The sequence below is a fragment of the Gopherus flavomarginatus genome, chromosome 9, assembly GCF_025201925.1.
Source record: "Gopherus flavomarginatus isolate rGopFla2 chromosome 9, rGopFla2.mat.asm, whole genome shotgun sequence".
NCBI classification, from domain to species: domain Eukaryota; kingdom Metazoa; phylum Chordata; order Testudines; family Testudinidae; genus Gopherus; species Gopherus flavomarginatus.
Genome location: NC_066625.1, coordinates 38,917,523 through 38,945,160, shown reverse-complemented (window position 1 = coordinate 38,945,160; position 27,638 = coordinate 38,917,523). Strand labels below are relative to the sequence as shown.

Genomic DNA, 27,638 nt, shown 5'->3' with positions numbered 1-27,638 from the left:
TGTCACAATGGAGCACTCGGTATAGCTCCTGGAGGCCAATACCGTCGATTTGCGTTTGCACTATCCCAAATTTGACCCAGTAAAGTCAATTTTAGTGCTACTCCCCTAGCCGGGGAGGAGTACAGAAGTCGATTTTAGAGCCCTTTAGGTCAACAGAATGGGGCTGGTTGTGTGGATGCATTCATTTTTAAACTGACCTAATGCGGCTAAATTTGACCTACCCCGTAGTGTAGACCAGGCCTAAGACAAGGTGTGGAGAAGCAGGAGATACACTGCTGGCGTATTCTATTGACAATGCAACCTGCCCTGACTTTGTCATGAAGCAGATCAAAATTGCTTCTCAAAGATGGGTGAGCACACTGGAGAGCTTTGAACTAACAGAATAAAGTGAATGTGAACAGTCTGAACAGTTCAGTTCATGAGACAAAGTAAAATCCCCTAGTGAGGAGAGAATGTAGTAAAAAGTCCCCAGGGGCACTACTATATAGCAGGGAATTCAAATGATCCACCAATTATGCCTTCTTTTTTGTTATTTTATAAATAATGCAGTCTTTAAAAGTAAATAAAAGTTTAGAACATTCTACATTTAGTTTCCCACATCCAGATGCTACACCATCCCTGCTAGGGCACTGGTCCCACCAAAAACTCTCAGGTCCAGAATGAATGAAACACATAGGACAAACTAGTGCAGACAGGACAAACTAGTGCAGACAGGGCTAAAGAAGTTGATTTATTTAGAATGCATCTTACCGAACAGTTAAAGTTTTTATTGCTGATTAAGATGATCATGTTTATTCATTTTAAGTAGTTATTGTTATATAAAGATCTAAAGCCTGATTTGAAGAACAGCATCATCCCGGACTGTGATTTTGCAGGCACAAATAATGGCAGATGCAAGTGATATAGTTTATACAATTAATTGCTTGATTTTCAGGAACAACCAGGTAGCCAGATACATTTTTAATTTATGTATTTCACTTGCAAAACTGTGGATGGTTCTTTAAAAAAAATAAAAAAAGGACAATTACTCACCTTCTAATAATTGTTGTTCTTCGAGATGTGTTGTTCACATCCAATCCAATCAGGTGTGTGCATGCCACGTGCACAGTCATCGGCAACTTCTTCCCTCAGTAGCACCCATCGGGTCGGCTAAGGAACCCTTGGAGTGGCGTCCTCATGGCGCTCAATATATGACCCTGCCAACCCGATCCCCCTTCAGTTCCTTCTTGCCAGATACTCCGACAGAGGGGAAAGAGTACTGTCATGGATGGATATAAACTCTTCAGGAAGGACAGGCAGGGCAGAAAAGGTGGGGGAGTTGCATTGTATGTAAGAGAGCAGTATGACTGATCAGAGCTCCGGTATGAAACTGCAGAAAAACCTGAGAGTCTCTGGATTAAGTTTAGAAGTGTGAGCAACAAGGGTGATGTTGTGGTGGGAGTCTGCTATAGACCACCAGACCAGGGGGATGAGGTGGACGAGGCTTTCTTCCGCCAACTAGTAGAAGTTACTAGATGGCAGGCCCTAGTTCTCATGGAAGAGTTTAGTCACCCTGATATCGGGTGGGAGAGCAATACAGCGGTGCACAGACAATCAAGGACGTTTTTGGAAAGCGCAGGGGACAATTTCCTGGTCCAAGCTCTGGAGGAACCAACTAGGGGCAGAGCTCTTCTTGAACTGCTCTGCTGCTCACAAACAGAGAAGAGTTAGTAGGGGAAGCAAAAGTGGATGGGAACCTGGGAGGCAGCGACCATGAGATAGTCAAGATCAGGATCCTGACACAAGGAAGAAAGGAGAGCAGCAGAATACAGACCCTGGACTTCAGAAAAGCAAACTTTGATTCCCTCAGGGAACTGATGGGCAGGATCTCCTGGGAAAATAACATGAGGGGGAAAGGAGTCCAGGAGAGCTGGCTGTATTTTAAAGAATCCTTATTGAGGTTGAAGGAAAAAAACATCCCAGTGTGTAGGAAGAATAGTAAATATGGCAGGTGACAAGCTTGGCTTACCAGTGAAATCCTTGCTGATCTTAAACGCAAAAAAGAAGCTTACAAGAAGTGGAAGATTGAACAAATGACCAGGGAGGAGTATAAACATATTGCTCAGGCATACAGGAGTGAAATCAGGAAGGCCAAATCACACTTGGAGTTGCAGCTAGCAAGAGATGTTAAGAGTAACAAGAAAGGTTTCTTCAGGTATGTTAGCAACAAGAAGTCAGTCAAGGAAAGTGTGGGCCCCTTACTGAATGAGGAAGGCAACCTAGTGACAGAGGATGTGGAAAAAGCTAATGTACTCAATGATTTTTTTGCCTCCGTCTTCACAAACAAGGTCAGCTCCCAGGCTCCTGCACTGGGCAGCACAGTATGGGGAGAAGGTGACCAGCCCTCTGTGGAGAAAGCAGTGGTTCGGGACTATTTAGAAAAACTGGATGATCACAAGTCCATAGGGCCGGATGCACTACATCCAAGGGTGCTAAAGGAGTTGGCGAATATGATTGCACAGCTGTTGGCCATTATCTTTGAAAATTCATGGTGAATGGGGGAAGTCTTGGACAACTGGAAAAAGGCTATTGTAGCGCCCACCTTTAAAAAAAGAGGAGGAAGAGGATCCGGGGAACTACAGGCCAGCCAGCCTCCCCTCAGTCCCTGGAAAAATCATGGAGCAGGTCCTCAAGGAATCGATTCTGAAGCATGTAGAGGAGAGGAAAGTGATCAGGAACAGTCAGCATGGATTCACCAAGGGCAAATCATGCCTGACTAACCTAATTGCCTTCTATGAGGCGATAACTGGGTCTGTGGATGAGGGGAAAGCAGTGGATGCGTTATTCCTTGACTTTAGCAAAGCTTCTGTTACAGTCTCCCACAGTATTCTTGCCAGCAAGTTAAAGTAGTATGGACTGGATGATTGGACTATAAGGTGTATAGAAAGCTGGCTAGATCATTGGGCTCAACGGGTATTGATCAACGGCTCCATGGCTAGCTGGCAGACGGTTTCAAGTGGAGTGCCCCAAAGGTCGGTCCTGGGGCCAGTTTTGTTCAATATCTTTATTAATGATCTGGAGGATGGCGCGGACTGCACTCTCAGCAAGTTTGCAGATGACACTAAACTGGGAGGAGCGGTAGATACACTGGAGGGTAGGGATAGGATACAGAGGGACCTAGACAAATTAGAGGACTGGGCCAAAAGAGACCCGATGAGGTTCAACAAGGACAAGTGCAGAGTCCTGCACTTAGGACGGAAGAATCCCATTCACTGTTACAGACTAGGGATCGAATGGCTAGGAAACAGTTCTGCAGAAAAGGACCTAGGGGTTACAGTGGACGAGAAGCTGGATATGAGTCAACAGTGTGTCCTTGTTGCCAAGAAGGCTAATGGCCTTTTTGGCTATATAAGTAGGGGCATTGCCTGCAGATCGAGGGATGTGATCATTCTCCTCTATTCGACATTGGTGAGGCCTCATCTGGAGTATTGTGTCCAGTTCTGGGCCCCCCACTACAAGAAGGATGTGGAAAAATTGGAAAGAGTCCAGTGGAGGGCAACAAAAATGATTAGGGGTCTGGAGCACATGACTTATGAGGAGAGGCTGAGGGAACTGTGATTGTTTAGTCTGCAGAAGAGAAGAATGAGGCGGGATTTGATAGCTGCTTTTAACTACCTGAAAGGGAGTTCCAAAGAGGATGGATCTAGACTGTTCTCAGTGGTACCTGATGACAGAACAAGGAGTAATGGTCTCAAGTTGCAGTGGGGGAGGTTTAGGTTGGATATTAGGAAAATCTTTTTCGCTAGGAGGGTGGTGAAGCACTGGAATGGGTTACCTAGGGAGGTGGTGGAATCTCCTTCCTTAGAGGTTTTTAAAGTCAGGCTTGACAAAGCCCTGGCTGGGATGATTTAGTTGGCAATTGGTCCTGCTTTGAGCAGGAGGTTGGACTAGATGACTTCCTGAGGTCCCTTCCAACCCTGATATTCCATGATTCTATGAATGTTGGCATGCCCACGAAGGGGCCAGCAGAGGTCTGCCTTGTCTCTGCGGATCTTGAGGAGTATCTTGTGGATGAGTGGTACTGGAGGGAAGGCATATAGTAGACTATTCGCCCAGGGTAGCATGAACACATCCGAGATAGAGCCCGGACTGTGCTTTTGGAAAGAGCAAGGTGTTGGACACTTCTTGTTGCTCCTGGTGGCAAATAGGTCTACCCAGGGAAACTCCCTCCTTTGGAAGATGGAATGTATGACTTCTGGCCGGATGGACCACTAGTGGTTGCGGAACGACCTGCTGAGGTGGTCCATAAGCTTGTTTCGTACTCCCGGGAGATAGGATGGAGCTGGCTATACATAAAGCCCATAGCTGGAGAGCCTCCAAACAGAGAGGGGAGGAGCGGGCTGCACCCTGCTTGTTTATGCAAAATATGGCCATGGTGTTGTTGGTCAGCACCGCCACGCACTGACCTTGTAATCTGGTATGGAAGGTTTAGCAGTCTAGTCTCACCACTCTGAGGTCCTTTATATTGATGTGGAGCAGGATCTCGGACTGTGACCATCTGCCCTGAATCTATAGGTCTCCTAAGTGGGCCACCAACCCAGATCTGACGTGTCTATTACTAAGGTCATGGACGGTTGAGGGGTGCAGAATGGGACACCTTTGCAGACCATGGGAGGGTCAAACCACCAGCCTAGGGTATTTAAGACTCATGCCGGTACTGTTACTACCGAGTCTAAACTGTCTTAACCTCAGTGATAAGATGAGGCAAGCCATGCTTGGAGTGATCTGAGCCTCAGCTTGGCATGCCTGACCACATAGGTACATGTCGTCATGTGTCCAAGGAGACTGAGGCATGTCCTCATGATTGTGGTGAGGTATCATCTGAGAGTCTGAATGATGTCTGACAGTGTTTGGAATCTAGACTCTGATAGTGTGGCTCTTGCCTGAACCGAGTCAAGCACCACCCCAATGAACTCTATTTGTTGGGTGAGTGACAATGTTGACTTGTCCACATTGAAGAGGAGATCTAGTCTCTGGAAGGTCTCTCTGACTAACCAGACCTGGGACTCCACCTGCTCCCTGGAGCACCACCACAATAGCCAGTCGTCGAGGTAGGGATACAGCTGCACCTGCCCCTTGCAGAGAAAGGCTGTGACCAGGGACATACACTTGGTGAAAACCCTAGGGGCCATTTATAACCTGAATGGGAGCACTGTGAACTGATAGGTTGGGGATTGGTCCTGCTTTGAGCAGGGGTCCCTTCCAACCCTGATATTCTATGCGGTTGACAACAACCTCAGGAAACGTCTGTGGGCCAGCCAAATGGCTCTATGAAAGTATGTGTCTTTCATGTCGAGGGCAGTGTACCAGTCCCCCGGATCCAGGGAAGGGATAACTATGCTTAGGGAGACCGAGTGGAACTTCAACTTTACCATGAACTGGTTGAGTCCTCGCAGATTTAAGATGGGTCTGAGCCTCCCCCCCTTTGCCTTGGGGATTAGGAAATAACAGGAGTAGAATCCCTTGCCCCTTACTCCACTGCCCCTATGGCGAGGAACAGTTGTACTTCCTGGATAAGGAGTTGCTCTTGAGGGGGTCCCTGAAGAGAGATGGGAGGGAGGGGAGGAGCAGAACTAGAGAGAATATCCCATTTCTACGGTGCGAAGAATCCAGCGGTCCGATGTTATATGGGACCACGCATAGTATACGTCGGATAGATCAGAAATTGGGGGGGGGGGGAAGGATCCGGGATAGTGGCTGGTATGCCATCCTCAAGGGTCCCTTCAAAATCGTTGCTTGGATCCTGACAATGGCTTTGTCGGGCCCTGCCCCTGGCATGAGGGAGAGTTAGAAGGTCTATGCCCTATTGTTCCTGCCCTTACAGCAGTAAGTATCTTGCCTCGTATGGGGCTGGTATTGCGCTGCTACTGTTGGAGTTGAGGCTGAAAGGGTTTCTCTTAAGTAGCAGGAGTGTGCATCCCCAGAGATTTCACAGTTGCCCTTGAGTCTTTTAGGCTGTGAAACCTCGAGTCTGTCTGGTCCAAAAACAGCCTTGCGTCCTCAAAGGGAAGGTCCTGCAGGCTCTTCTGAACTTCCAGGGGAAGCCCGGAAGCTTGGAGCCATGCAGTTCTCCTCACGACCACCCCAGAGGAGATGGTACATGCCGCAGAGTCAGCCCAGTCGAGGGAGGCCTGCAGAGATGTTCTGGCCACTGCCTTCCCCTCCTCGACCAGAGCTGAGAACTTCACTAGAAGGACCTCCTGGGGCGAGAACATCCACCATCGTGTCCTCTGACTCAATGACTTCCTCCACCTGTAGGTCCATGTTACAGGCAATGCAGCGGAGCAGGTCCTGGTGCGCCCTGTGGTCAATGGGTGGATGACCTGAAGCTGATGCTCCTGCCACCGCCTCATCAGGTGCGGGTGACGAGGAAGCGAGTAGGAGTATAGGGTACCCGTGGCCCTCTATGTGCCCAGATTGCCCCTAGGTTGCATTGGACTTGTCCAGTGGTTCTGCACTGTCAGATGTGATCTGGGTTATGGGTGGGTCTCCACTGTCTCCTCTATAGTATGAGGGGGCAGTCTGGACAGGGTCACATCTGTAACCCGAGGAGCAGGTCTATCCATCGATAACTGGGAAGGATGACGTCCCGACGCCACCAACTTAGAAACCCTCGAAGGGTTACCCTGGACCTGATGGTAAGCCCAGGGGGCTCAGAGGGGTCATTGCGTGGCGAGTGGCCACTGTGGCTGCCATGACCAACTGAGTGGGTCTCCGGTGCTTATCCGACCTATGTCTACTGCACGAGTAACAGGAGTCGGCCTCAGAGTCTGAGGATCCCAAGGGCGATGACCACGGTAATGGCAACCATCCCTGAGGCCTGGGCTACGGTAGGTGGGGGGTTCGAACTAAGATACTCAACTTCAGCTATGCGAATAGTGTAGCTGAAGTCAAAGTATCTTAGTTTGACTTACCTAGCCGTCCTCTCGGCGGTGAGTCAACTGCCACAGCTCCCCCGTCGAATCCACTTACTCATCCTGCAAAGGTGGAGTACAGGCATCGATTAGCGGATCGATTTATCGCATCCAGATGGGTAGTATAGACGTACCCTGAGCTGGCGGTCGGTGCTGAGAAGACGAAGTCAGGGATCGGTGCTGCGACGATCATTTGAGGATCGGCATTGGCTGTCCCATGACCAAGACCGGTGCCATGTGTCTGGTGCCAGAGAACAGCTGCTCTGCTCCGGTGCTGTGTCTCGGTGCCAGCCCAGCAAGGGTGTTCACAATTGATGCTGACCCCTCAGTGCCAGACAGACAGATCGCCTGGCGCCAGGAGTGCAACAATCTTGTGCCAAGACTGGTGCCGGGCACTATTGCAGCAATGGAGACTGGGAACAGTGCCGGTCTGGCAATGAGGAGAGCTTCATCATCGTGGGCTTGATGACATCCATCTAGGCGGTGCCAGAAGCTTCTCTCTAACAGCATGGGGCTCAGGCGCAGTAATTTTTATAAGCGCCTTGGCAGCCTCAAAAGCGTCTGGGATCGAGGGAAGCTCCAACGCCTCCCTCAGGCACTGCCCCGCTGGAAACTCACTGAGTGCCAGGCTCAACGGTGCCACCTGGGGTGCTGGAGTCAACGGGACGAGATCTTGCTGCTTGGAAGTCGAGGCCTTCTTCTGAGGCAGCGAAGTCTCCCCTGCTGGTCTCACTCTCTGAGGAGAGTGCCCTCTGTCCACCTTCTTATGGCACTTGTGGGACACTGGAGATGTTGACCGGTGCTGGGGCGCTGTTCCTGGCTATGGTGTAGGAGATCTTTGGTACAAAGGGTCTTTCGCACCATAGTCCTTCCTCAGCACCAATTCATAGACCGAGCTTGAGCTTGGGCCTTGGTGGTCAGGTGCCGCAGGATGGAGCATGGCTTCCATTAACAACTGCTTCAAATGGAAGTTGCATTCCTTTCTATTTCTGGGCTTGAAAGCCTTACAAATCTTGCAGCGCTCAGACTGATGCGCCTTCCCTAGACACCTCAGGCGCGAGTCGTGGGGATCTCTATTGGGCATAGGCTTTCTGCATACACAGCAAGATTTTCCTTGGGCTTGAGGCATGCCCTGAAGCCCAAGGCAGGGTGAGGGGAGAACAATCACCAAGTCTATACTAACTACAAATAACAATAAATTAACTACAAAACAAAAACAGGGTAGGACTAGGTAATAGGCTAAGGGAACACTTGCAAGCAAGCAAAACGCAGTTCTTACCGTCCGTAGCAGCGTTGGAAGGAACTGAAGGGGGGCGGGGCGGGTGAAGTTGGCAGGGTCATATATTTGGCACCATAAGGGCACCACTCCAGGGGGCTCCCTAACTGACTCGACAGGAGCTGCTGAGGGGAAAAGTTTCCAATGACCACACACGCGGCGTGCACACACCTGATTGGAATCAATGTGAACAAGCACTCGAAGAAGAATAAAATAAAACCAAGCCTGTGTTTTCTGTATTATCTGCATAAAGAAAGCTAAATGAATATTATGTTAAAAGAAAAATGGGAATCCTATGTGACTGGCCAAAAAAAATTCTTGTTGAAAAAAAAAAATCCCTTAAGAAAGCTACACAACTCAGAACTGCACCAGAATACAATGGGCAGACATTCTGAAAGACACCCAAGCACAACTGTACAAGGCAAACCCAGCCCTTAAGGTAGAACTCCATGATTCTGCAGTACAAAAAACAAATTTCCACCACTTGACGAAATTCATACTCACAGCCCCCAATCTTCTTCCTTAGTTCCCCATAACAGACTAAGCCATAAAGCTCCAAGGAGGATTTTTTCAGCCCTTGAGAAAACACTGCAAAACAAAACAGGTACCAGGTGAGATATGAGACAGAGAGAGAGAGCCTCACTGCAGATATGCCATGAGCCGCAACAGATCAAGTAACTTTCCAACAAAAACACCCTCAGTGAAAGTGACAAAAATCCACATATTTAATCAATATACAAAGATCTCACTGCAGATAGCCCTAAGTCCTATTTCACAGTAATACTAAATAAGAGGAGTGCATGTATTTCATAGCTAGGACTTTATATCTGTGAAATGCAACAATTTTATATAGGCTCAAAAACCAAGAAGAGATTTCACAGAATTTTAACAAACAACATTTCAGCAAAATTAACTCAAGTTAGCGGTGACAATTTGCTATTACCCTACAACTCCATCACCACTTAAGTTAGCTGTCTATAACTATAATCAAATTAAGTTTCAAGACACATTGATGCCTTCTGCAAAACTCAAACATACATACATCTATGTGTTGAGTGACATACACACACTTGAGTTTTCTAGACAATATCAGTACATTTTGAAATAGTATATATGTATTTTTTTTCAAATTCTTGGGTCAATTTCTGTAATTTTTTCTTCCAACAACAGAATATATTGGTGTGGGCATTTTAATTCTATTATGGTAGCATATTACAGCTTATAACCATGGCTAGTGGTAAAAAAAGTCCTTTGGCATACAAATCAGACCAAGAAATACTTATACATGATGCTGCGGTGACAATCGCAATTCTCTTTGATTTGCAGGCTACCAGTAAGTCCAAAATTCAGCCATATGCATTTTCACCAGTAAGTTTAGCCACCTGTGCCTCAGATTCTTAAACCTCTACACTGGCAGCTAAGCAGTTCACACACCTTGCAGATTTAGGTATAATACCCTCATTTATTCATTTCTGCTTATCCAGACCACAACTGACGATTTACTTTGGAAGGACTTCTTAACTTATATGCAGATAGGTTTCTTCCAATGCTGGATTTGCAGGGTCATTTATTTTTAAATTAAAAACTAAAACTTGTTTGATCTCACAGACTGTGACCATCTTCTGAGTATAGCGAGAACACTAAAAGAATACCTGTGCTAACTGTACTTTACAAATGGAAATCTTCTTAAACATTCTAATCCTAGGGACAAGACCAATCAATTTTTAAAAGAGATTTTACTGTAGAGCCTTTACATGCTTCTGCTTTTCCTAGAAGCATGTTGTTAACACATGCTCCAGAATGACTTTCATTTGCAACTAGTCATCAGCACTGAAAATCTTATCTGTCTCTCTCAGACAAGCACATTTTTTTTTTTAACAAGAGTGGTTGTACCTGTAAAAATTAATGGGATGAATTGATTGTGGGGACTATGGCAAAAGTTAAAGAACCGTTTAAGGGAAAATGTACTTAACCACCGTCTAGATGTAACAATATAGACTCCTGAGGGAATTCTGCATTACTGCACATGCATAATTAATGAGCCTCGCATATTTTTAATTTTTTGTGCAGAAAAAAGCTTCTGTTGAAGTGTTATTGCAGTTCTGCCTTTTGCCCACCAGAGGGGGCTGTGGCAATAGACCAGCAGCGGCGCCCAGGCAGCGAGGGGAAAGAAAGAGCCTGCCTTCTTTGCAGGACCTGTCAGGCCAGATCAGACCAGGGCTATGAGGAGACAGATAGTGTGGGGTGATGGGCAGTCAGACAGGGGCTCATAAGGGCTAGTGAGGGAGGACAGACTGGGGCAGGGGCTGAATGGGAGTGGAGGCACAGGACCACAGTGGGGAGGGAAGCGCAGGGCTAGTGGGGGAGGACAGACTGGGACTGGGGAGTGGCTAGATCAGGGCACAGGAACACATAGGGACAGAGGGAGGGGGTGTGAGTGTGAGCGGAGAGGGGTTCAAGGACCCCTGGGGGTGCAGGAACACCTGGGGACAGGAGATGTGCCTGACTGAATCGGAGAGACTAGGGGTCAGCCAGGGTCTGCATGGGGGAAGCTCCCCAGCAATCTCCCCCTCCCCCCAAAAAACCTCATTCCATACTTTTCCCACTCGTACCCCAAAACCCTCCAAGTTCACACCCAGGCTCCTTCTCAGCAATTTACTTCCCACTCACTCAGCTCCTGTTACCCCTGACTTCTGCAAGCTTTGCACTGCTTCTGAGGGGTGCGGGAAATAAGGTTCTGTATTGTAGTTTAAATGAATTATTACTCTGAGTTCCGTATTAATATGCCTAGTAAGGAATCTATTTGTCAAAAAATATTTCCTGAATCTTTTTTGTTGTCTGTATTGTTAAAACATACTGGCTGACAGGTATTTTGAAATAAATGATCAAAAATAATTGAAACTGGTGTGATTATATGTGTTATTTTGACAAATAAAATATGCTGAATTTTAAAATATTGTGGGCAGAATTTTTTGATTTTTTGGCGCAGAATTCCCCCAGGTGTACAATGTACAACTAGAATACAGGATCAGTAGAATATGAAAACTAAGGGGACCTGAATTTGCTGCTCAACTTACCAACATAAGAGGCACTCCTGATTAGTTCTTTTGAATGTTAAAAATATTATGTTAGGAATTCACACACTTTGCTAGATAAAAAAAAAAAAAAAAAAAAAAAAAAAAATATCTAAGTCCATCATCTAGACATGGTTACCAGCAAACAGTCCTGGACCCTAGTTTCACCTTTACCAAGTACAGTAACTCCCCACTTAACATCCTCTCGCTTAACGTTGTTTCGATGATAGATCCCTGCTCCATTACAGAACATGCCTGTTTAAAGTTGTGCAATGCTCAGCTATAACGTCGTTTGGCCACCTGCTTTGTCCATGGCTGGCAGCTACCTTACACCCCCCTCCCAGCACGTCCTGCCCGCTGGCAGAGCCTGCGGATCAGCGCCTTCCCCCTGCCTACGGCAATCAGCTGATTTGCAGCATTCAGGAGGCAAAGGAGGGAGAGAGGAAGCTACACGCCAGATGACTGCCGCAGGCGCTGATACGCAGGGTCCGCCAGTGGGCAGGAGGCACTGGGGAAGGAGTGAGCATAGGGAAACTGATGGGGCTGCCAGCCTGTTTAATATCTGTATTAAATTGCTTGCTTAAAAATAGTTTAAAATGTATGCAGTGCCTTTTGCCTGGGGAAAAAAAAAAGTTTCCCTGGAACCTAACCCCTCCATTTACATTAATTCTTATGGGGAAATTGGATTCGCTTAAAGTCGCATTTTTCAGGAACATAACTACAACATTAAGTAAGGAGTTACTGTACATACAATTCAAGTGAATTCGGAACACAGTTCGCACGAATTACTATTACAGGTATAAATCACTATTGCCAGTTACTTGGCTATCTGGTTTCCCCACCACTGTCCAACAAGGGGAAAAAGCATACTTTGCTTAGGATTCTTGGATTGTCCATTCAGTGAAATAAAGTAGCTTAGATGTTTACTGAATGGACAAGTGCAAGAAAAGTTCAATATTTCAGCCATATGCTAGCTGCAGACACTGTGCTTTTTTACTTTATTTTGCTTGACCCAAGAAGTTGGGATCAGTGAAGTCATGATTAGCTACAATACTCTGGCTGTCTGTCAACGAAGTTGAAACCCTTGGAGTGGTGACATCCAGGATATGTTGGAAGAGACATCTCTTTAATCTGGCTTTTTGCTGATTAGGTCAATAGTTAGATGAATATTTATTATAGGTGCATGGAGTTAATAACAGAGGAATGGTCTTGTTTTGTAACTGTCTGTTGGAAAATATTTTGTTTTAAATTTGTAACAGTGAGCCTACTTGTGGCCATGACAGGTACAGTACAAGATATTCAGCGATATCTTAATAGTATCCAATATTTATTTTTCTTATCTTCACCATTCCTGTGCTCTGAGACCATATTAAAAGACAGGGCTTCAACTCCCACCAGAACAAATACTTATCCCAGACTCTGAGCTGGTCATGGAATCCACTCCCACTGCATACTCACCATTATCAAAATCAATATATTTAGAGATCTTGTGCCAGGTGCGGTAGTAGAAGTGCCGGACCTGCTCTTTGTTCTTCACCATGCTTGCTGGTTTGCCTTTCTTCTTGTACTTTAGAGCAATGTTGTTCTGAATAGCTTCAAAGTCCTTCCCGTGCTGAAAAAGTACAAGATTAAAACCAATTAAAGAACAAAAAATGCAGAGGATAAAAAGGATGAGGAATTCAATCTAATGACAGACTATCATCTTCTTTTATGATCTAGCTAGGCCTTTTCCATTTGTCCTATCCAGTTATAGACCTGGCCAAATCCAGTTTAGGAGTTTAAGACTGTGTGACAGCTGGTGTGTGTGGGTTGTTCTCTGCCAAAGATGTTAACCATGTCTAACTTCTATAAAACTCTATTATAAAGAGCTGAGGTTATGCTGCCATGTAAAAAAAATAATGCAGCACCATTGTATACATTTTAGTTCTGAAGGTTGGGATGGAGGCACCATATGTATTTTTCCCCAGTGGAAACAACTGACACTACTTTTAAATTGTGCTTTTATTATAGACATTTTGTAAATGAAAATAAAATACTAATAATCACATGATTTCATTGTCAGGGCTTCTGTGTTCATTATGGAATGCTCACATCTATTAAGAAGTGACTGCTGAGGATTTAACATTTTGCTTATTCAAGCACATGGAAAAAAATAGAGAAATGGCCCAAGCAATGCACAGGAATGATGCAACCTTGTCCATCACATCTGGAGACAGGCACTTTATTTTAATAGACAACCTCAAACATGCACAAATTCTATGGACAAGGTAACAAAATATGAAGTTTGGGGGCTGCACGCATATAGTAAACTGATTTCTTCTTCTAGCTTCACAGTGCCTGATATTTTCAAGCTGAATACTTTGGTTCTGCCTCAGTACAAGAAGATGGACTTGACTTCTCAAGGTCCCTTCCAGCCCTACCTTCTTATGATTCTATGGTTCACATGCATTGTGCAGCCAGTTGTGCTCACTTGTATACAGGATATGTGCACTTAAACTAATTCGAAATGTCATCCTCTACAAACTCCCAAATCAAGTTTTCATTTAAACACAAAACCAAGCCAGCCAAGCACGGGTTCCATAAGAGGCACCAGGCCAGCTGCTTGCCTTTCTTCTTCCATATACACACACCTCATAAAGTCCCTCGAAGAAGGTATTCTTATCCTCTGTGCTCCATGATTCCCATTGACGTCTGACTTTCTTTCCTTCCTCCTTCTCTCCACTTGAGGTCCCCAGGTTCCTTGCGGCAGTCTTAGAACTCCCAGCAGGAGCGCTGGGAGGAATTCCTGATGTGCTACCAGATGAGGTCCCTCCATTATCTGTCCCTTTAGACAAGTGAATTTAGAAGCATTGAGAGAAGTCACATATAAAGGGGAAAAATCCTATAGAATTAAAAGAATATGTCTGGATTTCTTGACTGTACCATGTTTTCCAGGGTTTGCACCTCAAACACATTAGGCAGATGATGAGTGCAAGGGAAAGAGAAACCTGAATGCAAAACTGAGGAATGTGTGACTACTTTTGTTTCAAAAGACTAATGGTTAGGGATTTGTGGTGCTAAAAATAGTACTGCTTTATATTTTAAATAAGGTAATTTTGATTCAAATGCAACACAGAATATTCCAAACTAAATTGTTTAAAAACATTTTGTAAGAAAATTTGCAATTACATATTGTATCATTACACTCAAAAAGAAAATATTTCATACGAAGCGCACAGTTAAAGCAACAATTTTAAGACTGTTTCTTATGGTCTCTTAGTTTAGACTTGATCTTTCAGCAGAAAATTACTACAGGTCTGCTGCATCTTACGCTGGGGTTACGTTCCACAGTCAGCGTGTAAAGCTAAAACCGCGTATGGTCAAAATGACACTTGAAAATCCCTTAAATCACCCATAAAGTACTATGTATTGTATATGGCAATGTACAGTACAGTATATAATAAAGACTACATATTAATATTATAAAATTATATTTTAAATATTATAAAATTATATTTTGCATAACAGACAGAAGAATGAAAATAAAAATTAACAGTGCAGTATTGTAAACCGGAACAGTCACCAGTCTTGTACTGTACACACGCCAATGATTAGTCTTCCTCTTCCCCTGACAACACTATTATTGAGGAGTCAGGGCTTGATGTCGATCCAGGAGATAATGGGGCAGGCTTGGGTGATGGAGAGCGAGTCGTAGACGAATTGATTGGTTCTGGTTCAGCTCGAGAAGTTGATTGTGTAGGCTCTGCTGCTACTGGTTGTTTTTTCTTTAAAAACATGGTGACTGGCAACTGTTGCTGTTGTCTCTTGAGCTCCTCAAACACTTCTTGGTACAGTCTCAAACCATCCGTAATACTATGTGTGATTTTGAGGCTTTGTTCCATAGAGAGATCATATTCAGAAATTAAATCATTCAAGTGTTTCGCTGCTTGGAACACTTCAGAAAATTTATGAAGATTCCAAGTTGCTGGCTCTTCCTGTTCATCATCATCTTCGTCTTCTGTAGACGATTTTATCAGTTCCTCTAATTCTTCGTTAGTCAATATTTCTCTATGGCCCTCAATTAATTCCTCAATTTCTTCCTCGAGGATGTCGACGGAGCCATCACCACCCACTTGCCTGGCCACCTGAACAATGAGTTGCACTTCTTTATCAATGGTTGGAAACCCTTAAAATCACTCACACAGTCTTCCCACAGGTTTCACCAACATGCATTGACTGTTTCAGGCTTGATTGCATCCATTGCCTGTTTAATATAAGTGATGCAATCAGCAATGTTGAAGGACTTCCAACACTCCATCACACTGGGATCAGAGGTAAGGATCCGTGAGAATGTAAGCCTCGTATACGTGGCCTTGAAACAGCTAATGATGCCTTGGTTGAGAGGTTGGAGGTGGTATTGGGGGGAGAAAGATGACTTCAACAACGTTATGCGCAAACCGGAGTGCCGCAGAATGGCCAGGAGCATTGCCTATGATCAGCAACACTTTAAAGTCAAGTCCTTTTTCTTCAAGGTACTGCTTGACCTCCAGAATGAAACACTTCTGGAACCAATCCAGAAATAATGCTGCCGTTACCCAAGCTTTTTATTTGATTGCCAGAACACAGGCAGGAGTTTTTTGTTCTTGCCTTTCAGTGCACAGGGATTTGCAGCCCTGTAGAGCGAGCCTGGCTTTATTAAATGCCCAGCCACATTGCCACAAAGCAACACAGTCACACGGTCTTTAGCTGCTTTGAAGCCAGGGGCTTGTCTTTCTGATTTTGAAATGTAAGTGCGGGTGGGCACTTTTTCCAGAAGAGCCCAGTCTCGTCAGCATTAAAAACTTGTTCTGGAAGATAGCCCCTTTCCTCTATGATTTCCTTTAATTGTTCGGGATAGGCTTTCGCTGCGTCCTCATTGGCAGATGCAGCTTCACCAGTAGTCTGCACGTTTTTGAGGTTGAAGTGGTTCCTAAAACTGTTAAGCCAACCTTGGCTGGCTTTGAATTCCTTCTTATCAGATGGCTGTCCCTCTTCGGTGGGAGGTTTGAACAGCACATAGATGCTAAGAGCCTTTTGTCGCAACATGTTGCCATCGATAGGCACACGTTTAATGTCTTTTCAGTCTTCCAGCCATAAGTTTAATGCCTTTTCAGTCTTCACTAAAGTCTTATCACGCACTTGGCTCGTCACCTTAGCAGTTACTGGAGCACTTGATGCCATGGCTTGACGAATTTCTGTTTCTTGAATCTTGATCGCACGGATGCTAGATTCGTTGCGGCCATATTTACGTGCCACCTTGGCGATGGACATACAGTCTCTCAATAAGTCCAACACGGTCAGTTTTCCCTCCAGCGTTGAAACACATCCCTGTTTCTTTGGCTGAGCACCAGATGAAGTAAGGGTCTTGTGTTCAGGGGCCATGTTATACAGTACAAAAAAAATACGTACTGTCTTTTTAAACAGTACAGGCACAGCAGAATCTCACTCAGCGCGGCGAGATGCGCACAGTATGAGAGGCACAGGGGGACTGAGTACTGTAATGGGAACAGGAGATTCGCTTCTCCCATCTCACACTCATTCCGGGGCAGACACACTATTTAAACTTTTTTTTTTTTTGGGGCCAACCCTCCAAGGTGACTATAAAGGAGATCCTTATCACAGGCCTAAAGACATGCTGTTGCTGTCAAGTCATCCCCAAAAAATATTTTCAAGGGAACAGCAGATTTGCATCTCACGCTGGTGGAATCGTCCTTTTTTTTTTGTTTTGTTTTTTCTCCCGACCCCGCAAAGCTGAAATTGCGCATGTTAAATGCGCGTAAGATGTGACAGACCTGTACTACCTTGGGGAGGTGGGTGAACCAAAATGAGGTTCAGTTTACCAGAAGTAGAGAAAATTCAATTTAATTTTTAAAATACTTTGCAAATAAACAACTTCTCTATCCCCTGACCCCAATCTCATACATTTATAGAAAAGTTTGAAATATACAGAAACCGTGAAATAAAATCCCCAAAAGACTAGTATTTTGACATTAAGACGTGATAGCTTTTTAGAGTAAAACCATTCAACACTGCTAATAGGTGGCTGAGAAGAAAAAAAAAGATTTAAAACCAAGAACTGCTTATCAAAAGAGAGATCTGAAATTTTTTTCTAATATGTTATTTGAAAAATGACATTTCAATCGATCATTACTACAAAGATTTCTCTCAAAGACATAGGTAGAGCCCTGAAAATCTGAGCTATCCGCTTTATATCCACAGATGACCATGGACCATGCTTGCGGACCAGATGTGGATACAAGTTTTGTATCCGCACAGGGCTCTAGACTTAGGGGAAGATCCTGTAGGAAATCTATCCTGGAAATCAAGATTCTAGTCTTCAAACCTCTAGCCAACAAGGGGAATTCAAATCTATCCTCTTTTTAGATACAGTCTCTCCTGCTAATGGCTGTCAGAGTGAACTCTTCCACTAGAGTGAAGAGAAGGTGAGACTCAAACCAGGGAAGTATTCTTTTGAACGCAGTCCTCCTTTTACTTTCTGAATGAATGGTTTTTAGGTGTCCCTCTATACTCGATTAATGTCCACAGCCCAAAAGTCAATGGCCAGGCACAGATTTAATCAAGGGTTTTCTACGGGCAATACAGTATGTTTGGTATCTAAAACTTTCATCCTAAAACATGAAAAGCAAACTTAATTTTTCAATTAAAAATTCCAATAAAAATTAAAACTATTTTTCAGAAATTAAAATCAGTTTTAAAATACTTCACTTTCATGAAACAGAACATGAAAGTGATGATTCTATTGAGATTTTCTTCCCCGTGCAGGTTTTAGAAACTTCATTCATTTAGCTTCTAAATATTAGGCTATTTAGTTCAAAGATGCTTCACCCTTCCTTTCTCATCTCATGTTTGGAATAACTATGCTCTCGGAAAATACAGAGTTCCAGTCCTAGAAAGGTCAACTCAGCCCTTTATCTTCTTAAAGTAGATACATTAAATTTCATGCAGTATATCATGCATGATTCTTTTGGGCAAGACCTTAAAACCCAATGTTCTATCAACTCTACAAAGGCATTAGAACCCTTTTAACTCTTCCTAGGAACAGACATTTGCAACAGAGCCTTTTGCAAAATCCTCCTCCCTCACTATTGTGCACAATGCTGTTCACCAGCTGGTTGCCACGATCTACCCTAGTGTGGCTGCATTTCAGTGGGGCAGTGTGGATTATCCCTATCACATAACTATGTAAGTATTTTGGATGAAAGGGACTGAAGAAAATGAAGGTATTCATGCCCTGTTAGCTTTTGCCTCCGGAAATCCAGGATTTAATTTCTCACTATTCTACACATATATTTTACGTGCACACACGTCGTCATTAATGAATAATCTGAAACCCAAACAAAGCATTAAATCAAAAAGTTCCACTGAAGCACGCCATCCGTTACAAAGTTGTTGGATACTGGAAGAGGAATATTTCAAGGATCTCAGTTAGGTGCCTATTCTAAAAAAAAAAAAAAAAAAATTTACAAAAGGGCTTCGTTGCAGATGAGACAGAGGCTTTTCTTGATCTGTCTATTGACATCAAGTTACATGAGTCCCAAGACTGGTCATCCCACATAATCATACCTCTGACAATTCCTTCCACTACCCCTGCACATGATAGAAAGAACTCTTGCACAGTAGGTAGAAAGCACTGAGTTTGGAAGCAAGAGTTCTTAGCATTTGGTTCTTGAGCTATTAATTGCAAAGGCAGAAGTTTCTGTACATGTTGATATTTGCAATGACCTGTGAGGTACAAGTCCAAACATAACTACACGTATGAACCCTACAGCACTGGTGTTTTGGCTCTGTTTACTCATTTTGTTAGTCCAGTGGTCCCTACACATTTATAAGCCTGGTAGTACTGGTACATCAGACCTCTGTGACTGGTGGTTTTAGGTCTCACTGCCTAGCTTCACCATGTCCCTCTGTGCGGGGTCTCTTGGCCTGCCTCTCAATCAATTGTGCAAGTTTAAACCTCCATAAATTCTGGACTGTTGGTAAAATCTAGTACTTAGCTTGGTAAACAAGTACACATACATGAAGAGGTCAGAAATCACATTAGGTTGAACAGGACTCAATTTTTAGTATTCCATCTGGCCATCAGAAAATTGAGCTAGTTTCCTTCTTGTGTGGCTTCAGTTTTATCTTCATGATCGTCGTGTTCTGACTGTGAGAACCCAGATGTTCTACTTAGAAGTGCAAGGACATGAAATTTGCTAAAAAATTGCACTAAACAAATTTAAGGATTGAAATGCAAAAACCTAACATGCACATTAAAAACAATGGAATACTACATACATCAGATACAGTAGATGAGTCAGAGACAACATTGGTGTCTCATAAAGGCTAGCCATGAAGAGTTCTTTCATCCAGGCTCCAGGCAGCAGCTTAATGTTTGGTCTCCCACATCCCTTTTAGAAGTCAGAAAATTCACAGCTTCACCTGATGGGTCCCGCATACAAAGGGTCACTCTCCAATGGACAATTAATCTCCCCTTTATCAGCCTAACTGAACACACATTAGATTAGGCTCCCCTTATCCACATCCTACAGGACAATATTAAAACGAGTACAGTATGCAAAACGCCATTTTCAAGGGTCACTTGTCAGCTGCCTGCTGAACATCTACCAGGTATATCTGTTGGAAAAGAATGTGGCTTTTACAGTTATTCGCATAGAACAAGGGCAAAATTAAGAGTTAAATATGCTTTTGTCTCCATTTCTTAAAGCATATCTATTGAATACTATCTTTTAAAGGCATGTGGAAAGATTCTTTTTGAACAATCTTTTTAGATGTTTCCGCCTTTCATTATAGCAATCAGTAACCCTAGGACTGCATATAACTTCTTCAGAAGTACTTCTTAGCTGAAGGATTACATTAGAAAGACTATGGCAGAATATTCCTTCTTGGCTCTAGGATTTTATGTGAGCCTTTGAATTAGTTTAACAGTCCAGCACAGTTACATAGCAAACTACTTATCCCTATGGCCCAAGTGCACGTGTGTAAGGTGTAATGGATTAGGTTTCAGAAAGGTTACAAAAGCACCCTGCTATGTGCATAGCGATATCTTTCTCGTTGAAAAAGCAACAAAATACAAGACACGTGTTGAAACCTTTTCCTCACTGCTCTCCAAACAAATAAGTCCCATTGTTAAACCACAGTCAACATCCTTTCATTGGCCAGATACAATACAACATACTGCAGTGAAAAAATTAACCAGTCAACCCCACAAAAAGAATGTACTTCAGGAATTCAGCAAAGCATATTGACCTGTGGGGCAACCCTCCATAGCTGAAGCCTGGATCTGATTTGTTTTCTGCCCAGAGAGGGAAAGGCAGCTCCAGCTAGGAATAGGATAAAAAGCAGGTATGGCTGATGTTTCCGTTTGAGTATTTGCCCTGTAATGGGAAAACTAGTTCATAGTCTGTTTGCCTTTTACAGCAAAGGGCATGGGGCCTCTCACAAGTATAAGTCTAGGACAGCACTAGCCTCTGGATACGTTCACACGCTGTTTTACTACTGACACTTGATGATTCAAACAAGGCAGTTAAATGGCCAATAAAGATGAAGCCTAATAGCAGACTTCTTCCATCTCCCCTACACTACATGCACAAATCAGACAGCTGAAGTGTAGCTAAACTTGTTTCTTTCTAAATGCTGTCAGGAACCTATATGCAAAAAACATCTTTAGAAGCATTCACCTCACCAGTGGTTTTCAAACTGTAGGTCGTGATCCAGTGCTGGGCTGTGGTGGCTCTGGTCAGCACCAACAACCGGGCCATTAAAAATCCTGTCAGCAGTGCTGTCCAGCTGAAGAAGGCTAGTCCCTACCTCTTCTGACACTGTACAGTGCCCTGGAAGCGGCCAGCAGCAGGTCCAGCTCCTAGGCAGGGGGGCAATGGGGCTCCGCCTGCTGCTCCCATCCCGAGCACCAGCTCCGCATTTCCATTGGCTGGTTCCCAGCCAATAGGAGCTGAGGGGGGCAGTGCCTGCAGACAAGAGCCGCGCAGAACCACTTGCACACCTCCGCTTAGGAGGCAGACCTGCTGCCAGTCATTTCCAGGGCATAGAGCAGTTCGCGGTGCCAGGACAGGCAGGAAGCCTGCCTTAGCACCCCTGCTGCATTGCTGATCGGGAACCACCTGAGGTAACCCCAGGCCCCAACCCCCTGCCTCAACCCAGAGCCCCCTCCTGCACCCCAAACCCCTGACCCCCTCCAACACCCCAAACCCCTGCCCCAGCCCAGAGCCCTCTCCCACACCCTGAACCCCTCATTCATGACTCCACCCCAGAGCCCTCATGCCAACCCCCTGCCCCAGCCCTGAACTCCTCCCACACCCCAAACTTCTCATCCTCAGCCCTGTTGGGTCACAGGCATTAACAATTTTCTTCAAATGGGTCACCAGAAAAAAAAAGTTTGAAAACCACTGCGCTACACAATACATATTTTAACAAGTGCAGAGATCTACATGGCTAGTATGGGTATGGTGCATCTGCATACATTGTACACCATTTTAAATAAACGTGGCATGAGGCTCTCACCCATAGTAAATCAATATTCACTTGCTCTCACATTAAAAGAAAGGGCTAAAAAGAGGTGTGCATTTTAGACACCAGCACTAGCCATACAACTGAGTGCTCATTTGCATTTCCACCTTCCATAATTACTTAGCAAGTTTAAGATACAACAGAGATACCGTTAAGTTTATGTGAGCACTTCAACTATAATCTTTCATTTCACACACCCCTTACAGGATTTTATAATATGGCTGGGGGGAAATGCAATCAGACAAAAAATAATTAGCATACAATGGCTCAGCCTGCAAGAGTTTTTTTTAATGACAAAATTTAACACAATTTAGCTAAGTTGTACTTATACAATTTTGGGATTTATGGACATATTTTGTGTCAACCCACCTTGGGCGTAGTTTATTTAAAAGAGTATCATTAGACAGAATTCTTTATTCATTTGTTATAATTAAGGATACGATTAGTCATGGATTCCCCTTGCAGTTGTGGCAGAAGCTCGGGCTGTGCACCCCCCACCCCCACAGCTTTGGCTGGGGTTGTGCGACCCCTTTCCCCTCCCCCCACCCCCCACACTGTGACCTGGGTTGTGCGCCCTCCCCACCCCTGTGGCTTTGGCCAGGGCTGTAGCCTAGGCTGTGCCTCCGACCCCCTATGGCTGCAGTGTTCCAGCTTTCATTCCTTCCTCCTTCCAACTCTTTTTCTCCCCGTTATATTTAGTAGAAGTCACAGACTGGTCACGACTCCCATGAAATTTTGTTTATCGCCCACAACTTGTCTGTGACTTTTACTAAAAATAACCATGACAAAATCTGAACCTTATAGTATTTAACACACAAAAGTTATATCCTTAAGTGGAAAGGCACAGTTCCCATCAGTGTTCCCCTTAAGCCACATGGCTGTGCAGCCACACCCCTTACAGGCATGCACCAAGTGCAACTCAGCACCTTGTAGGCAAGGGAGCTGCACTTTGGTGCTACTGTTTGGGGCGGGTGGGGATTGGGAGAGGTTCTGCAGAGCTCTCCGGTTCTCTAGTCATTTTCAGAACAAGGGAGAGGGTACAATAATAAACACAGAACACGTAAATAATTGGAGCAAGTCAACGAGGAGGAAGGATATGGACTGAGTGAATGAAGGGATAGACTGAATTAGACACAGAAAGAAGTGAGTCTATGCTGATTGAACAACTGTTTAAAACCTATTTTCAAAGCTCAAGGGTAAAAAAAAATCAAGTATCTTAAAAAGGTTTCCTGTTTGCATGAGTATAATTTGCAGTTAACCAGTGCCCTAATACATGTCCTATAGCACACGCAACACATGGAGGCCAAAGAATCAGTTTGGGGTTCCTCTTTCTCGTGAATTTTATAGGGCCAGCTACAGAAGAATATTTAGCAAGGGATGTGAAGGGTAACAAGAAGAGTTTCTACAGGTATGTTAGAAACAAGAAGCTGGCCAGGGAAAGAGTGGGACCCTTACTGAATGGGGCAGGCAACCGAGTCACAAATGATGTGGGAAAAGCTCAAGTACTCAATGCTTTTTTTTTTTGCCTTGGTCTTCACAGACAAGGTCGGATCCCAGACTGCTGCACTGGGCAGCACAGTATGGGGAGGAAGTAAGCAGTCCCCAGTGGTGAAAGAACAAGTTACGGTCTATTTAGAAAAGCTGGACATGCACAAGTCCATGGGTCCACATCTAATGCATCCAAGGGTGCTGAGGGAGTTGGCTGACGTGATTGCAGAGACACTGGACATTATCTTTGAAAATTTGTGGCGATCGGAGGTGGTCCCGGGCAATTGGAAAAAGGCAAATATATTACCCATCTCTAAAAAAGGGAAGAAAGAGAACCTGGGGAATTACAGAATGGTGAGCCTCACTTCAGTCCCTCGAAAAAGCAATCTATTCTGAAGCACTTGGAGGAGAGGAAGGTGATCAGGAACAGTCAACATGGATTCACCAAGGGTAAGTCATGCCTGACCAACCTGATTGCCTTCTATGAGGAGATAACTGGCTCTGTGGATATGGGGAAAGCGGTGGATCTGATATATCTTGACTTCAGCAAATCTTTTGATACGGTCTCCCACAGTATTCTTGCCAGAAAGTTAAAGAAGTATGGATTGGATGAATGGACTATAAGGTGGATGGAAAGCTGGCTAGATTGTCAGGCTCAACAGGTAGTGAGCAATGGCTTGATGTCTAGTTGGCAGCCGGTATCAAGCAGAGTGCCCCAAGGGTTGACCCTGGGCTGGTTTTGTTCAACATCTTTATTAATGATCTGGATGATGGGATGAACTGCACCCTCAGCAAGTTCGCAGATGACACTAAGCTTGGGGGGAGAGGTAGAAATGCTGGAGGGTAGGGGTAGGGCCCAGAGTGACCTAGACAAATTGGAGGATTGGGCCAAAATAAATCTGATGAGTTTCAGCAAGGACAAGTGCAGAGTCCTGCACTTAGGAAAGAAGAATCCCATGCACTGCTACAGGCTGGGAACCGACTGGCTAAGCAGCAGCTCTGCAGCAAAGGACCAGTGGACAAGAAGCTAGATATGAGTCAGCAGTGTGCCTTTGTTGCCAAGAAGACCAAAGGCATATTGGGCTGTATTAGTAGGAGTACTGCCAGCAGATCGAGGGAAGTGATTATTCCCCAATATTCGGCATGGTCCCCTCCCACTACCGAAGGGATATGAACAAATTGGAGCGCGTCCAGCGGAGGGCAACAAAAATGATTAATGGGCTGGGGCACATGACTTATGAGGAGAAGCTGAGAGAACTGGGGTTATTTAGTCTGCAGAAGAGAAGAGTGAGGGGGGATTTGATAGCAGCCTTCAACTACCTGAACAGAGGTGTCCAAAGAGGATGGAGCTAGGCTTATCTGATACACACAATGCACTAGATCAGGGGTCGGCAACCTTTCAGAAGTGATGTGCCGAGTCTTCATTTATTCACTCTAATTTAAAGTTTTGCGTGCCGGTAATACATTTTAACATTTTTAGAAGTTCTCTCTCTCTCTAAGTCTAAACTATTGTTGTATGTAAAGCAAACAAGTTTTTTAAAATGTTTAAGAAGCTTCATTTAAAATTAAATTAAAATGCAGATCTTATCAGTTCTTAACCTGGGGTGCATGCACCCCCTGGGGCAGGGCCAGTGCAAGGATATTTTGCCACCTAGGCGAAACTTCCACCTTGCACATTGGTTCATTGAGGGGCAAATCCCCAACGAGCCTTTATAGACCCCAGGGGCTAGCCATGCCCAGGGGCTGCTCCCCAGACCAGGTTCCCTCCTCCCCGCCCCCTGAACTCCCCTGGAGGGTGCACAGCCCCCCTGCAAGCCCATCAGGTGGTCCCCACCCCGAGTCCACTCACTGGCTTTGCTGGCCTTGGGCTGCTGCAGCAGCTCAGCAAGGAGGAGCCATCTTCTGGCGGCACCAGAGAGCCAGAGTGTCCCCACTTGCAGTGGCAGCGAACCCCAGCCATGGAGGAGCCAGTATGGTGCAGGGGGACAGCAGCCCTGTAAAGGCGGTGGTGGCACCACTAGCGGGGAACAGCTGCGCCCCCCTGCCCCAGCTGCGCCCCAGCGCCCCAGGCTGTAGTAGATTATGCAGGCACCAGCCCCCATGCGCCCCCTGGCTCCCCCCTCACCTAGGGTTACCATCTTTCAACAATCAAAAAAAGAGGGGAGATCCCTGCCCTAGCCCCCATCCGCTCCCTCCCACTTCCCACCCCGATTGCCCCAGTCAGGAGCCCCCCCGCTCCTTGTCCCCTGACTACCCCCTCCTGGAACCCCTGCCCCAACTGCCCCCCCAGAATCCCACCCTCTACCTAAGCCTCCCTGCTCCTTGTCCCCTGACTGTCCCCTCCTAGACTCAGACTTTAAGATCAGAAGGGACCATTATGATAATCTAGTTTGACCTCCTGCACAATGCAGGCCACAGAATCTCACCCACCCACTCCTGTAACAAACCCCTAACCTATGTCTGAGTTATTGAAGTCCTCAAATTGTGGTTTGAAGACCTCAAGCTGCAGAGAATCCTCCAGCAAGTGACTCGTGCCCCATGCTGCAGAGGAAGGCGAAAAACCTCCAGGGCCTCTGCCAATCTGCCCTGGAGGAAAATTCCTTCCCACTCCAAATATGGCGATCAGTAAAACCCTGAGCATGTGGGCAAGATTCAACAGCCAGCACCCAGGAAAGAATTCTCTGTAGACCCTCCCACCCTAACTGCCCCCCTAGGACCCTACCCCCTACCTGTCCCCTGACTGCCCCAACCCTTATGAACACCCCTGCCCCCAGACAGACCCCCCAGGACTCCCACACCCCATCCAACCACTCCCCACCCCGACAGGACCCCCAGAACTGCCGACCCATCCAATCCTCCTCCTGCTTCCTGACTGCCCCCCGGGACTCCCGTTACCATGCCCATGCCGGTGAAACACTGGCTCCATGTGGAGGCAAAACATACTGCCGGGCTGCTGTGCACACAGCTCCCCCCCAAAGAGTGCTGAGGCAGCGGGAGGCGGGGAGCTGCGGGAGGGGCAGCGGCTCACACTTCTGAGAGCCGCAGAACCTGAGCACAGTGAGGGAAGAACCGGGGGGCGTACCTGCTCACGCTGCGGCCCGGTGCCCCCCCCCCGGGGGGGGTCCTACAGCGAATGCATGCAGGCAGCGGCCTCATGCACCCGCCGGCTTCCCCCTCGCTGTGCTCGGGCTCTGCCGCTCCCAGGAGTGTGAGCTGCCACCGCCCCTCCCGCAGCAGGCTCAGGGCCCCTGGCCCAGTGGCTCACACTCCTGGGAGCCGCAGAACCCGAGTGTGGTGAGGGGAGAGCCAGGGGGCGCACCTGCCGCCGGTCTGGGGTCCTGGCCGCTGGCCCCATTTCACTAAGCCGACCATGCGCGCTGAGGGGGGCCGGCAGCTGGGACCCCATCTGGCAGCCGCGTGCCAGGCAAGATCGGCTCACGTGCCAAAGGCGGCACGCGTGCCATAGATTGCCGACCCCTGCACTAGATAAATCGCTCAGCAAGTGAAAAAGTGTGCAGGACAGAGAAAAACAGCATTGATGTTTCACTTCAAAATGTTGCATTTTGTAGCTTAGGGAAAAAGGAGACATAAGCAGCAACTCAGTGCGCTAATCGAGCAAGAGCTGCATGCAACCCAAGAATCCAGCTGGAAATACATTCCTAATTATTTTAAAGTCAAAGTTTCCAAGAGATTTCCCTCTGCTGAACAGAATCTGAGAAAGAGGATGGATAAAAAGTTCCCTGAACTCCACTGATTCCTCTTCAAATTATAGTCAAACTATTCCCTCCCATCACTTTTAATTATATCCTAAATAAGTTTATTATTTATATAATTGGTTTACTAAAATGATATGCCCAAACAGCACAAATTGCTACAAATAAAACTGATTTTTTTTTAAAAAAACCAAACATCACTTACAGGTAAATCATAACAAATGATGAGGCCCAACCAATGACCTGTGACGAGCTACTATTTAAAAGAAATTAAATGCTATGTTTAATGACTGTATCTTTGTTAATTTCCCTTCTGACAACCTCTCCACACATTCCCAAGAGAGTTCCAAAGATTCTGAAAGAATTCTTTAAGAATATTTGGAAAGGTAATCAGAGTATATTAGGGATGTAAGAGTTTAATCGGTTAACCGATAAGGTTGATGCTAATTTGTTCCTATTAATGGTTAAACTCTACCCAGGGTCCCAGCAGCCATGCACCAGGAGTCCCAGCTGCCACCTCTCATGCCTGGGGTCCCTCCAGGCTGCAGGCTCCGTGTCTGGGATCCCT

The 27,638-nt window shown here is 45.6% G+C and overlaps 2 protein-coding genes across 10 annotated transcripts in view; both read right to left on the bottom strand.

The window, feature by feature from the left end:
* Positions 1 to 27,638, bottom strand: part of TELO2 (telomere maintenance 2) — a 384,906-nt gene that overhangs the window by 4,798 nt on the left and 352,470 nt on the right. Inside the window, exon 22 of one of the 5 annotated variants that reach the window (XM_050968164.1) lies at positions 24,124 to 24,673. The exons of the other annotated variants lie outside the window; for them this stretch is intronic. The gene's annotated coding sequence lies outside the window, so the exon portion shown is untranslated. Of the gene's footprint in view, positions 1 to 24,123; positions 24,674 to 27,638 lie in introns of those variants that run through there. 5 annotated transcript variants of the gene reach the window in all.
* Positions 1 to 27,638, bottom strand: part of CRAMP1 (cramped chromatin regulator homolog 1) — a 94,825-nt gene that overhangs the window by 61,182 nt on the left and 6,005 nt on the right. For all 5 annotated transcript variants that reach the window (XM_050968122.1, XM_050968119.1, XM_050968121.1 and 2 more), the window contains exons 3-5: positions 13,934 to 14,127; positions 12,762 to 12,915; positions 8,734 to 8,817 (exon numbers count right to left, since the gene is read on the bottom strand). In XM_050968122.1, coding sequence (XP_050824079.1) covers positions 8,734 to 8,817; positions 12,762 to 12,915; positions 13,934 to 14,127 — 432 coding nt within the window. The remainder of the gene's footprint in view (positions 1 to 8,733; positions 8,818 to 12,761; positions 12,916 to 13,933; positions 14,128 to 27,638) is intronic.